The sequence below is a fragment of the Pan paniscus genome, chromosome 23, assembly GCF_029289425.2.
Source record: "Pan paniscus chromosome 23, NHGRI_mPanPan1-v2.0_pri, whole genome shotgun sequence".
NCBI lineage: Eukaryota > Metazoa > Chordata > Mammalia > Primates > Hominidae > Pan > Pan paniscus.
In genome coordinates, this window is record NC_085927.1 from 41,851,968 (window position 1) to 41,866,688 (window position 14,721).

The 14,721-nt window shown below is 50.6% G+C and overlaps 2 protein-coding genes across 14 annotated transcripts in view; one reads left to right on the top strand and one right to left on the bottom strand.

Moving 5' to 3' along the window:
- Nucleotides 1–7,343, top strand: part of DEPDC5 (DEP domain containing 5, GATOR1 subcomplex subunit) — a 156,102-nt gene extending 148,759 nt beyond the window's left edge. For all 13 annotated transcript variants that reach the window (XM_034948723.4, XM_034948722.4, XM_034948725.3 and 10 more), the window contains 3 exons: nt 144–204; nt 6,292–6,374; nt 6,513–7,343. In XM_034948723.4, the coding sequence (XP_034804614.2) occupies nt 144–204; nt 6,292–6,374; nt 6,513–6,805 (437 nt within the window). In that variant the 3' untranslated portion in view covers nt 6,806–7,343. The remainder of the gene's footprint in view (nt 1–143; nt 205–6,291; nt 6,375–6,512) is intronic.
- Nucleotides 7,344–7,520: 177 nt separating this feature from the next.
- YWHAH-AS1 (YWHAH antisense RNA 1) overlaps nt 7,521–14,721 on the bottom strand; it is a 38,236-nt gene continuing 31,035 nt past the window's right edge. Inside the window, exon 3 of the mRNA XM_055105801.2 lies at nt 7,521–7,658. The gene's annotated coding sequence lies outside the window, so the exon portion shown is untranslated. The remainder of the gene's footprint in view (nt 7,659–14,721) is intronic.

Here is a 14,721-nt window from a genome sequence, read left to right on the forward strand (position 1 = left end):
CTCAAAGGGCATAGTATGGAGAAGCAGAGGTTAGGCTCAAGGGGACTGATTGCCAAGAGTAGTAAAGGGTACAGAAGACTGGCCCAGAGAGAATTACAAACCTTGTGATCACAACCCAATATTTATTCTTATTTTCCTTTCAGGCTTTGAACCCGAAACGTACTGGGATCGAATGCACCTCTTCCAGGAAGCCATTGCACACAGGTTTGTCCCTTAGCAAGTGTGAAGAGTGGGAAGGAAATCAGTGTTTATCTTGAATAGCAGTTACCAAAGTGAAACTCATTTTTTTTAGCTCCTAGAGAAAGGGATGTGTTCCACCAATGGCAAATTCACTGCTTATCTCCAACAGGACTCTTTACATTGGTTTTTGAGATAAGCGCTGCCTCCCTGGTTCCTGTAACTGTTGTTTATCAGACGTCATTATTTTCTTCTTCCAGTTGAGTGGAGAACATAGAACTCTCTCCTTAGCCTCCAACAAGACCCTAGGCCAAGCTATTCAGGAAATAATATAAAATGAAAAATTAAAAAATGTGTCAAGAGCCCAACACAGGTTGCAAAGACAATGAATGGTTAAAAAGCAATAGATGAGTCAGTAGATATTTCTTGGCACCTAATATGTGTGCCAGGGAAAGCCTGTCCTAGACTTCACTGTCTCCCACTAGACTAGTCCAGCTGACTGTGTTGTCTCCAAACATCACCAGCCTGGTATCTGATGGCCACTTCATGTTAGTCATGGTAAAAACAAAGCCCCTTGTTCTTGCTTCGGTAATCCTCTCATTACACCTTCTCCAGTATCCTGTCATCTCATTATTATATATATATGTATACTTATATATACTCATACAACCACAGGACTGTTTAGCCTCTCACACCCACGATGGCCCCAGCTTACCTTAGACCTTCGTCTAAGGTCTACCCCTTCACAGACCTAGCTCAGGTGCTTAGCAAAGACTGTGGAATGAAGGCAGGGGTGGCTGATTTCCTCCTTCCACTAACAGTGGGTGGTGCAGATTCAGGGCAGAAGGTAGAGAGTGCAGCAGTCAATGGGAAAGGGCCTTGATGTACGAAGTAGACAGGCCTTATCCACTCCCACCTCCACCAGCATCTGGCTGAGGAACCATGAGCAATTCTGGAACTGGTGAGCCTCCATTTTCTTACCCCTCACGGGGAAGCTGGGAGGGTTCTCTGATGTTCTGGAGAGCCCGGTGATGCACCTAGTGAGCCCTCAGTAGACAGCAGTCACCAGGGGGGACCCTGCTAACTCACGAGTTTCTAAGTAGCTCTTACCCTGCTTGCCCTGCTGGCAGGATATCACTCAGAACGTGGCCTTTATTTGTTAAATCTGCTTTTTTCCTTCACTGCATCCTCCTCCTGATCCCCCTCAGTCCAGATCCTGGTCATATCTTCCCAGGAACTATTGTACTTTCCTCCTCAGCCAGATTTTTCTACCACAGATACCCTCACCTGTTTTATGACCAGTCCTCTGCATCATTGTACCAGTGTGCTGCAGTGTGCTCCTTACCTAAACCCCCAACCTTCCACACCTAAACCCCCACCTTCTGTACCTCTACCTTCCACACCTAACCCCCCTCCACCTTCCACACCTAACCCCCCTCCACCTTCCACACCTAAACCCCCTACGTTCCACACCTAAACCCCCCAACCTTCTACACATAAACCCCCCACCTTCCACACATAAACCCCCTCCACCTTCCACACGTAAACCCCCACCTTCCACACCTATTCCCCCCCACCTTCCACACCTAAACCCCCCCACCTTCCACACCTAAACCCCCACCTTCCACACCTATTCCCTCAACCTTCCATACCTAAACCACCCCCCACCTTCGACACCTAAACCCCGCTACCTTCCACACCTAAACTCCCACCTTCTATACCTCCACTTTCCACACCTAAACCCCCCTACCTTCCATACCTAAACCCCCCACCTTCCACATCTAAATCCCCCACCTTCCATACCTAAACCCCCACCTTACCTCCACCTTCCACACCTAAACCTTCTATACCACCTTCTATACCTCCATCTTCCACACCTAAACCCCCCACCTTCCACACCTAAACCCCCCCACCTTCCACACCTAAACCCCCCCACCTTCCACACCTAAACCCCCCTACCTTCCACACCTAAACCCCTCCACCTTCCACACCTAAACCCCCCCACCTTCCACACCTAAACCCCCCCACCTTCCACACCTAAACCCCCCCACCTTCCACACCTAAACCCCCCACCTTCCACACCTAAACCCCCCCACCTTCCACACCTAAACCCCCCCACCTTCCACACCTAAACCCCTCCACCTTCCACACCTAAACCCCCCCACCTTCCACACCTAAACCCCCCCACCTTCCACACCTAAACCCCTCCACCTTCCACACCTAAACCCCCCACCTTCCACACCTAAATCCCCACCTTCTATACCTCCACCTTCCACACCTAAACCCCCCTACCTTCCACACCTAAACCCCCACACCTTCCACACCTAAACCCCCCCTTCCACACCTAAACCCACCTTCCACACCTAAATCCCTACCTTCTATACCTCCACCTTCCACACCTAAACCCCCACCTTCTACACCTAAACCCCCCACCTCGCACACCTAAACCCCCCACCTTCACCTAAACCCCCCACCTTCCACACCTAAAACCCCCCACCTTCCACACCTAAACCCCCCACCTTCCACACCTAACCCCCCCACCTTCCACACCTAAACCCCCACCTTCTACACCTAAACCCCCCACCTTCCACACCTAAAACCCCCCACCTTCCACACCTAAAACCCCCACCTTCAACACCTAAACCCCCCACCTTCCACACCTAAACCGCCTCACCTTCCACACCTAAAACCCCCACCTTCCACACCTAAACCCCCCACCTTCCACACCTAAATCCCCACCTTCTATACCTCCACCTTCCACACCTAAACCCCCCTACCTTCCACACCTAAACCCCCACACCTTCCACACCTAAACCCCCCCTTCCACACCTAAACCCACCTTCCACACCTAAATCCCTACCTTCTATACCTCCACCTTCCACACCTAAACCCCCACCTTCTACACCTAAACCCCCCACCTTCCACACCTAAACCCCCCACCTTCACCTAAACCCCCCACCTTCCACACCTAAAACCCCCCACCTTCCACACCTAAACCCCCCCACCTTCCACACCTAACCCCCCCACCTTCCACACCTAAACCCCCACCTTCTACACCTAAACCCCCCACCTTCCACACCTAAAACCCCCCACCTTCCACACCTAAAACCCCCCACCTTCAACACCTAAACCCCCCACCTTCAACACCTAAACCCCCCACCTTCCACACCTAAACCGCCTCACCTTCCACACCTAAAACCCCCACCTTCCACACCTAAACCCCTCCACCTTCCACACCTACCCTCCCCCCACCTTCCACACCTAAACCCCCCACCTTCTACATGTAAACCCCCTCACCTTCCACATGTAAACCACCTCACCTTCCACACCTAAACCCCTCCACCTTCCACATCTACCCTCCCCCCACCTTCCACACCTAAACCCCCACCTTCCACACCTAAATCCCCTCACCTAAACCCCTCCACCTTCCACAGCTACCCTCCCCCCACCTTCCACACCTAAACCCCCCACCTTCCTCACCTAAACCCCCTCACCTAAACCCCTCCACCTTCCACACCTACCCTCCCCCCACCTTCCACACCTACCCTCCCCCCACCTTCCACACCTAAACCCCTCACCTAAACCCCTCCACCTTCCACACCTACCCTCCCCCCACCTTCCACACCTACCCTCCCCCCACCTTCCACACCTAAACCCCCCACCTTCTACATGTAAACCCCCTCACCTTCCACATGTAAACCACCTCACCTTCCACACCTAAACCCCCCACCTTCCACAACTAAACCCCCCACCTTCCACACCTAAAGCCCCCCACCTTCCACACCTAAACCTCTCCACCTTCCACACCTAAGCCCCCCCACCTTCCACACCTAACCTCTCCCACCTTCCACACTTATACCTCTCCCCTGTTCCACACCTGTCAGAATCTTCCTCCAGGGATTCCCAAATCTTTCCTCTCTGAATTCCTCTTTCCCTTTCTTTCAAAACACTCTGAATGTATTCCAGTGACTTGGGGTCCCTTGGAGGGCAGGGGTATGCTTTTTCCTATTTGTGTTTCCTTCTATAATGCCTAGCAAGGTGCCTGCCTAGAGTAGTTTCATATGTAGCTTTTGCATAGGGTGGAGCTTTAAGTGCAACTGTGGCTCTAAATGACACATCAGCCCACCCATAAGGTCCATCTCAGAAAGAGCTAAAAAAGTGTCCATCTTCCTCAGCCCCTAGGCTGTGACCTACCGCTCCTCCTTCATCTTCCTCAGCCCCTAGGCTGTGACCTACCGCTCCTCCTTCATCTTCCTCAGCCCCTAGGCTGTGACCTACCGCTCCTCCTTCATCTTCCTCAGCCCCTAGGCTGTGACCTACCGCTCCTCCTTCATCTTCCTTGGGGCAGGTGGAGATGATTATATCCCCTCCCCTGCCCTTACTGCGTTTCTGTCTTGCATTCTCCCTGAGTGGACAGTCAGGTGGCCAGGAACCATGTGGTTAAATTGCCTTTTTATAATAAAAAATAAAGTTCTTTCCTGGTGACCTAAGGAAGAAATGAGGTAAAAAAATTACTCTGGTAAAAAAAAATCAGGCTGATCCATGCTGAGGAAATCAGCAGCCTTAATTAGAAAGTAGAGAGAAAGCAGGCTGGGTGTGGTGGCTCACGCCTGTAATCCCAGCAGTTTGGGAGGCCGAAGCAGGCGGATCACCTGAGGTCAGCAGTTCAAGACTAGCCTGGCCAAAATGGTGAAACCCCGTCTCTACTAAAAATACAAAAATTAACTGGTCGTGGTGGCGCGTGCCTGTAATCCTAGCTACTTGGGAGGCTGGAAGCACAACAATTGCTTGAACCCGGGAGGTGGAGGTTGCGGTGAGCCAAGATTGTACCACTGCACTCCAGCCTGGATGACAGAGCAAGAGTAGAGAGGATTTTGCAAAGGCAAAATCCAGAGCCAGTCCTCATCATATAATCAGCCTGTAGACAGGGAGCTTACAGTGCATAGTAACCTACCCATTTAGTTTGCATATTTGACTTCATGTATTCTTTGGTAAAAAATTATGGAATGCAGATTATGTAGAGGATACAACACAGCACCTCCCCAAGGAACTCAGTCCAGGAAAGAAGACAGGCATTTTCCCTTCTTTAGTTCTGCCTACATCACTGTCTCCATTATATAAACCCCTCAGACTTAGAGGGCAGGAGCCACATCTGTTACCACGTCCTTTACAGCTCTTAGCAGGTAGAACTGTAATAAATGTGCCTTATGGAAATAGAAAAACCAGGAATAGAACAAGCCATAGATGAAAAATGGCTCCTCCTGCCCATTTCCAGAGCACAGGGAAGCAGAGAGCCCCAGCTTGGTGTTCCTCTTTTTTTTTTTCTTTTTGAGATGGAGTCTCGCCCTGTCACCCAGGCTGGAGTGCAATGGCATGATCTTAGCTCACTGCAGCCTCCGCCTCCCGGGTTCAAGTGATTCTCCTGGCTAATTCCAGAACAATCCTGGCTAATACAAAAATTAGCCAGGCATGGTGGCACATGCCTGTAATCCCAGCTACTCGGGAGGCCGAGACAGGAGAATCACTTGAACCCAGGAGGCAGAGGTTGCAGTGAGCCGAGATCATGCCATTGCACTCCAGTCTGGGCAACAGTGCGAGACTCCCTCTCACCAAAAAAAAAGATAAGGACCTTCCCTGGAGGAATGGATAGCCTCGAGTATGCGGGTGGGTATGTGTGGCCTGTCAAGACATGAGGTAGATTCCAGTAAGAGGCCCAGGATGGGATGGGGGAGAACGCTCAGTGGGAAGGTCTGCTGGGATGGGTAGGGAACATGGTAGGAGGGACGGGCTGTCTGAGCAGAGATGAAGGCTGGATGAAGAGTGCAGCCGGTGGGAAGGCTTTCTTTCACTATGGTGGTGGTGACATGGTGGACCACGGAGATGACGGGCTGCTGGGTGTGAGGAGGTCTGGTAAGCCATGGTGTTGGAAGAGGTAGAGGTCAGAAAGTGGTGACGGTGAGGACAAAAATAAGCAGCCTGCATGTGCAATCTGGAAAGAGATCTTTCCAGATCTCTGTGTCTCAGGCTGTCCGAGAGTCCTATCAGCTACATTCTCTTCCCTTGCCCCTTTAACTAAGGAGGCGCTGATTAGCATGTCTTCCTGTCCTTCCCTAGGTTTGGGTTTGTACAAGATAAATATTCTGCCTCTGCTTTTAACTTCCCTGCTGAGAACAAGCCTCAGTATATCCACGTTACAGGTGAGGAGCTACGGGCAGAGTTGGGCAGGTGGGTCCACATCCCTTTCCTTGCACCAAGCCTGTGGCTGCAGAACCACCTCAGCAGGCTCCAGGAGCCCTCCTGGTGGCTGCCACACAGGCGCTCCCCTTTCTCTTCAGGAACAGTGTTTCTGCAGCTGCCCTACTCCAAGCGCAAGTTCTCAGGGCAGCAGCGGCGGCGGCGGAACTCCACCAGCTCCACCAACCAGAACATGTTCTGCGAGGAGCGGGTCGGCTACAACTGGGCCTACAACACCATGCTCACCAAAACATGGCGCTCCAGCGCCACAGGGGATGAAAAGTTTGCTGATCGGCTGCTGAAGGACTTCACGGACTTCTGCATCAACCGTGACAACCGGCTGGTCACGTTCTGGACAAGTTGCCTGGAGAAGATGCATGCCAGTGCCCCGTGAGGCCAGGCTGCACCAGGGTTAGAAGGCTGTGCCTGTGCTGGGGGAAGGTGGGTGAGCCGCTGCCCTCAAACCCGGGGCGGAGGATTCCAGGCAGGCTCTAGGAGTCAGGTGTCCGTTTGCTGCTATCAGTGAGTGGGGGCCATTGTTTTGTTTTGTTTTGTTTTGTTTTGTTTTGTTTTGTTTTTGGCCCCCACGACAAGTCTTCTACTCTGGAAGAAAGACTTTGGAAGCAGCTGCTGCTGCTGCCACCATTCCTGTCAGCAAGTGCTCAGAGCAGGTAGGAGGCACAGATTGTCCGTGGGAGGGCTCCAGTGTCTGGGAAGAGGGCAGGCAGCCCCCATGAATGTCCTCGGAAGGGGGTGGCTCCTGGTAGCATCCTTTTCCTTCACCATCTATGGGATATTAGGGGCAGAATCTGCCACTTCTTGCCCAGGAGTGTGCACAGATGTAAGATAATTTTGTGAAATAATGTACCATAGACTCTCACCAACTGTATATACCTGTACATATCAGAAGCAAATAAAGAGCTCCACGTGCATCATCTCTTTCCCCAACCAGTTCCCCACAGATGCAGTCCCATCCTGGGCTGGGCAGTTGTGCCAGGTGGCCGGGGTCATAGCAGTCAATTAAGTGGTCACAGATGGTGAGAGGGCTTCAGAATTCACTGGCTTAGAGTCTGGCTGGAAGTTTATTGAGAGATTTCTTTCATAGGCCACTGGGCAGGAGCAAGGATGGTTCCAGTGAGGACAGTGAGCAGGCAGGATAACTTACAAGGTAACTGCAGGCTCATGCTGTCAGAATGAATCTTGCTAAATGGGTGAGCTCAGCTCTGGGACGCAGATATGACGGCATTCTGAAAAAAATCAAAGGAAACATTTTGTAGACTCTAACTTAGGTTTTTTTTTGTTTTTTTTGTTTTGTTTTGTTTTTTTTGGACACAGTTTTCACTCTTGTTGCCCAGGCTGGAGTGCAATGGTGTGATCTCAGCTCACTACAACCTCTGCCTCCTGGGTTCAAGCAATTCTCCTGTCTCGGCCTCCCGAGTAGCTGGGATTACAGGCACCTGCCACCATACCAGGCTGATTTTTTGTATTTTAAGTAGAGATGGGGTTTCACCATGTTGGCCAGGCTGGTCTTGAACTCCTCACCTCAGGCGATCCCCCCACCTCAGCTTCCCAAAGTGCTGGGATTACAGGTGTGAGCCACCATGCCCGGCCTAACTTAGGTTTGCTGAGATAAGACTCAGCGTGGTGCTTCACCTCAGTACCCTGCCTTAAGCTACTCAGGGCAGTTCAGGAGCTGTGGGTCAGAGGGGAGAATCCAACAGTGACTGCCACTTCTTGTTGTGCCATCTCACCACGTGGAGTTCATCACAAGCTCTGTTGATTTGCCTCCTCAATGGCTTTGCATCCATTCTCTTCTTCCCAGGCCCTGAGCTGCCACTCAGTCCAGCCTTCCTTTGTCTTTCTCTTAGATTCCCAGGAAAACCTTCTAATTTGTCTCTGCTTTCACTCCACTTGTCAGTCAGTCTTTTTATAAAACCACTGTGATTTTGCCCACCACTTAACTAGAACTTTTTGGTGACTTGAACTTCAAAAATCTTAGATGCAGCCCACATGGTCCTGCACAGTCTGGTCTGGTGGGCTGTTTGTACAGCCACCCTGGCCATCACACAGTCCCTGGAACATCACAAACTCTGCACCAGCTCAGACGCTTTGCACATGCTGTTCCCTCTGTTCCATCTGCCTGGAACATGCCTCCCTCCATGCCCGCTCTGTCTCACTAACTCCTGGTGGTCAGCCATCAGCTCTTAGCTCAACTGTCACTTCTCCAGAGAAGCAGAGTTGGCCCTGTTACATCCGCCCACAGCACTTTGTACTTCTCCAGCATGGTACTCAACATGTTTACACTCTACCATGGCAGAAGCTTCTTTTTTTTTCTTTCTTTTTTTTTTTTTTTTTTTGAGACATAGTCCGGCTCTGTCACCCAGGCTGGAATGCAGTGGTGCGATCTCAGCTCACTGCAAGCTCTGCCTCCAGGTTCATGCCATTCTCCTGCCTCAGCCTCCCGAGTAGCTGGGACTATAGGCGCCCGCCACCACGCCCGGCTAATTTTTTGTGTTTTTAGTAGAGACGGGGTTTCACCGTATTAGCCAGGATGGTCTCGATCTCTTGACCTTGTGATCCACCCGCCTCGGCCTTCCAAAGTGCTGGGATTACAGGCGTGAGCCACCGTGCCCAGCCAAAGCTTTTCTATTTTGTTCATCTTTTTGTTCCCAAGTGTGCATGATAATAGTAGATGTTGGAGAAATGGTTGTTGACTGAATGTATAGTAACTGAATGAACTTTGGATTCCAGGGCTGGGAACTGGATTTTTTTTTTTTTTTTTAGAGACGGAGTCTTCCTCTGTCACCCAGGCTGGAGTGCAGTGGCTCACTGCAGCCTTCGCCTCCGGTTCAAGGTTCAAGCGATTCTCCTGCCTCAGCCTCCTGAGTAACTGGGACTACAGGTGCACATCACCATGCCTGGTTAATTTTTGTATTTTTAGTAGAGACGGGGTTTCACCATGTTGGCCAGGATGGTCTCGATCTACTGACCTCATGATCCACCCTCCTTGGCCTCCCAAAGTGCTGGGATTACAGGCGTGAGCCACCGCGCCTGGCCTGGGCACTGGATTTTACATCTGAATCTCCACCTTCCTAGCTAGGCTCCTTAGTTACTTCACAGAACTTGAACTTATTCAGAACTTAAAACGTGGCTATGTATGCTGCATGTAATGATTTTGAGAGAATAGGTTTGTTAATATATGTGAAAGAGCCCTGGATAATTCCTGGAAATGGAGCAGGCCTTTGATAAAAACCTGTTTTCTTTTCCTTTTTCACCTTCCCTTTTCTCAGATATGTAAATCCCCTCATCTATGAAATGGGAAGCTATCTTCTCGGGTGGTTGGAGAATCAGAAGACACATGTAGCTGGGCACGGTTGGCCCACACCTGTAATCCCAACACTTTGGGAGACTGAGATGGGAGGATCACTTGAGCCCAGGAATTTGAGATCAGCCTGAGCAACATAGGAAGACCCCGTCGCTACAAAATAAATAAATAAATAAAATAAAATAAATAAAAAATTAGCTTGGGGCCGGGTGCAGTGACTCACGCCTGTAATCCTAACACTTTGTGAGGCCGAGGTAGTCGGATCATGTGAGGTCAGGAATTTGATACTATCCTGGCCAACATGATGAAACCCCATCTCTATGAAAAATACAAAAATTAGCCAGGTGTGGTGGTGTGCACCTATAATCCCAGCTACTTGGGAGGCTGAGGCAGGAGAACCATTTGAACCCGGGAGATGGAGGTTGCAGTGAACCGAGATCGTGCTACTGCACTCCAGCCTGGGCGACAGAGCAAGACTCCGTCTAAGAAAAAACAAAAGTTAGCTGGACATGATGGCTCGCACCTGTCATCCCAGCTACTTGAGAGGCTGAGGTGGGAAGGTCGCTTGAACCCAGGAGGTCTGCAATGAGCTGTGATTGCACCACTGCACTCCAGCCTGGGTGACAGAGTAAGACCTTATCTCAAAAACAAAAAGGCCACGTATATGAAAGGTCTTACAAAAAGACAGTAAGCAAATGTCTGCTCTCAAACAGCTGAACAGCTGCTCTCACATTCCTGGATGGGAGTCTCCATTGTGCTCTCAAGCCATTGAGTGATGGTGCTGGACACAGCAAACGCTGGCCTGTTCAGATCACATACGAACTGAACAATCACTTGTGATCCTCAGTGTCCTGTGTGTGAGGCCAAAACTGCCCCTGCAATTGCCCAGCAGAAGGCCCAGAGAATGATTTGGTGGAAGAAGGGGCGGCTGGTGCGTTAGGATGCTGGGTCACTCCCACATCAGAGCGGGACCTCAAACTCTCCTGCCCATGAGCCCCAGTCTCCTTGCTGCCTACTTTCCTGATTCCTCCTCTCTCTGGTGGGCATCTCCTTCCACCCACTTGTCCAAGCCAGAATCTGGTAGTCAAACCCGATGCCTTCCTCCTCCATCATCCTCCAGTCCTCCCATCCATTCATCCTGTCTCTTAGACTCATCCACCTTTTTGTAGGTACAAAGCTCAGCCACAGGGAATCTGTGGTTTGGTCAGACATGGAGGACATGTGCATGCCGATCAGAAGCCTATCACCAGATTATACAGGCCAGGTGCGGTGGCTCACGACTGTAATCCCAGCACTTTGGAAGGCCAAGATCATCTGAAGTCAGGAGTTCGAGACCAGCCTGGCGAACATGGTGAAACCCCGTCTCTACTAAAAATACAAAAGTTAGGGCCAGCCACGGTGGCTTACGCCTGTAATTCCAGCACTTTGGAAGGCCAAGGTGGGTGGATCACCTGAGGTCAGGAGTTCGAGACCAGCCTAGCCAACATGGTAAAACCCTGTCTCTACTAAAAATACAAAAGTTAGGGCTGGGCGCAGTGGCTCACACCTGTAATTCCAACACTTTGGGAGGCCAGGGCGGGTGGATCAAGACGTCAAGAGATCGAGACCATCCTGGCCAACATGGTGAAACCCCGTCTCTACTAAAAATACAAAAATTAGCTGGGCGTGGTGGTGTGTGCCTGTAGTCCCAGCTACTCGGGAGGCTGAGGCAGGAGAATTGCTTGAACTCAGGAGGCAGAGGTTGCAGTGAGCTGAGATCACACCACTGCACTCCAGCCTGGGCGATGGAGCAAGACTCTGTCTCAAAAAAAAAAAAAAAATTCAAAAACTAGCCAGGCATGGTGGCGGGTGCCTGTAACTTGAGCTACTCAGGAGGCTGAGGCAGGAGAATCACTTGAACCTGGGAGGCAGAGGTTGCAGTGAGCCGAGATCGCATCACTGCACTCCAGCCTGGGCGACAGGGAGACCCTGTCTCAAAAAAAAAAAAAAAAAGGAAGGGATACATGATGTATGCCAGAGACACTGCACAAATCTGTGAGGCCTTGCTGAAGCAGATAGCAAATACTGGGAGGGAATGCTGAATAGAAGCCATTTTACAGGCCTCTTCAGTTACCCAGAAAAGTTCAGAAAAACACAGAATAACAATGGTCACTCCATTGAGTGTTTCCTGTGTCCTGGGCAATGTGTCATACACCTTTTCATTGCATGATCTTTTTTGTTGTTGTTGAGACGAGATCTTGCTCTGTTGCCCAGGCTGGAATGCAGTGGCAGAATCTTGGTTCACTGCAACCTCTGCCTCCCAAGTTCAAGCAATTCTCCTGCCTCAGCCTCCCCAGTAGCTGGGACTACAAGGGCATGCCACCACATCCAGCTAATTTTTGTAATTTTAGTAGAGACAGGGTTTCACCATATTGGTCAGTCTGATCTCGGACTTCTGACCTCAAATGATCCACCCACCTCGGCCTCTCAAAGTGCTGGGATTACAGGCATGGGACACTGCACCTGGCTCATTGCATAATCTTATCAACATACCAGCTGAGGGGTGGAAGTCCCCAGGAAGTAGGGTCCACGCCCATACGCTAACAAACAGCTGGACTGGGAATCAGGTTCATGGGAATCAGCCCAGTCACCACCAACTGTGCTGCCCTCTTCACCTTTTTGTGGTGCTGTGTCAATGAGATGCCACCCACTGCTCCATCCTGGGTTCCTGCCTGGGGACCCCTTCGTTCCTTTCAACTGACTGCCTTACGTGTATGGTGAATCTCTGCATGGGTACAGATGCAGTGTAACATGTAGACATGGCCTCATATACAGGTTCTCTGGTAGGGAATGGGCAGTGACTCAGTGACTTTGAGGCAGGACCAGTGGCCTTTCCTCCCTGCCAGGCTTCTATCTGGAAGGCACTGTGTGTGCCCTCTCTTCTGGTCTGCAGCTGTGGCTTCAGCCTGCAAGTGCTTCAGGCAGCTCCTGGCCTTCAGACTATGCCACACACTTGCCCTAAACCTGGCCTGAAATGCCTGGGATGTAGCATTTGCATGTAGCAAAAGCTGGTGCCAAGTACTGAGTCCTACCAGCCTTCAGATTTGACCTCCATCTGCTTCTCTGGCTGCAGCAAGATTCCTGTTTCCTCAGTGAATCAGCACATAGTCCTTCCAACAAGAAAATCTCTTTTCCCATGGGGATGAGGGGAGATGGGGAATTGCTATGCAATCTCTGGAAAAGTCTTTTCTCCCTGAGCCCCAGAATTTTCATCTGAACTCATCTGGGAGAAACATTGGGGACCATAAGATTATATATAGACTTTTTCCTTTCTCAACCAACAGGATGGATGAGTGCTGAGGGGGGAATTCCAGTCTGTTTCAGTCCCACAGTTGCCACTGGAACGCAATTTCTTGCCTCTTCTCTGTGCTCTTTTTTTTTTTTTCTCTCAGAGATACAGGGTCTCCCTCTGTTGCCCAGGCTGGAGTGCAGTGGCACTATCACAGCTAACTGCCACCCTGAACTCAGTCTCAAGCAATCCTCTCAGCTCAGCCCCCTGAGTAGCTGGGACTACAGGCGTGCACCACCACGCCCAGCTAATTTAAAAAAAAAAAAAAAAAAAGGCCTGGCACAGTGGCTCACGCCTGTAATCCCAGCACTTTGGGAGGCCGAGGTGAGTGGATCACGAGGTCAAGAGATCGAGACCATCCTGGCCAACATGGTGAAACCCCGTCTCTACTAAAAATACAAAAATTAGCCTGGCATGGTGGCAGGCACCTGTAATCCCAGCTATTTGGGAGGCTGAGACAGGAGAATCACTTGAACCTGGGAGGCGGAGGTTGCAGTGAGCCGAGATCACGCCATTGCACTTCAGCCTGGGCGAAAAGAGCGACACTCCGTCTAAAAAAAAAAAAAATTATAGAGACGGGATTCTTGCTATGTTGCCCAGGTAGTCTCAAAATTCTGGCCTCAAGAGATCCTCCTGCCGATCGAGACCATCCTGGCTAACACGATGAAACGCCATCTTTACTAAAAATACAAAAAAAATTAGCCAGGCGTGCTCGTGGGCACCTGTAGTCCCAGCTACTCTAGAGGCAGAGGCAGGAGAATGGCGTGAACCCAGGAGGCAGAGCTTGCAGTGAGTCAAGATCATGCCACTGCACTCCAGCCTGGGCGACAGAGCAAGACTCCGTCTCAAAAAAAAAAAAAAGAGATCCTCCTGCCTCAGCCTCCCAAAGCACTGGGATTATAGGCCTGAGCCACCATGCCTGGCTGTCTCTCTGCTCTATGCTTTTTTTTTTTTTTTTTTTTTTTTTTTTTTTTTTTTTGAGACAGGGTCTCACTCTGTCACCCAGGCTGGAGCACAGTGGCACAACCTTGGCTGACTGCAACCTGCACCTCCCGGGTTCAAGCGATTCTTGTGCCTCAGCCTCCTGAGTACCTGGAGCCACCATGCCTGGCTAATTTTTTTATTTTTTTTGTGTGGAGACAGAATTTTGCCACGTTAGCCAGGCTGTTCTTGAACTCCTGGCCTCAAGTGATCCTCCCACCTCAGCCTCTCAAACTGCTGGGATTACAGGTGTGAGCCACTGTGCCCAGCCTCTAGTGAGTACTTCTAAAAAACCTACAATGCTCAGGATAGACCTTACAGCAAAGAATTATCCAGCCTCCAATGTCAATCGTGTCAGCTTCAGACAGCATGAACTAGACTGTGGTCAGGTAAGAGGCTTAGACGGGGGGACTCCCTCCCTCCTGTGACTTTGGAAGAAGAGGCACCTGTCACTTGCCCCTTCCTGTGATCTGAATCCAATGGCAGCCCCATCGTCAATCTATAGCAATTACTCTTGCTGGGTTCCAAGGCCAGAGTGGCTAAGAAGCCTGCTTAGAGGCATCCAGCAAGTTACGGGCAGCACCAGATTAGAATGCTGGCCATATTGAGTGCTCACTTGCTGGGACATGGCTTCTGTGTTTCTCTTCCACTTTCCTTGTTCACGTACCTTGCCTCT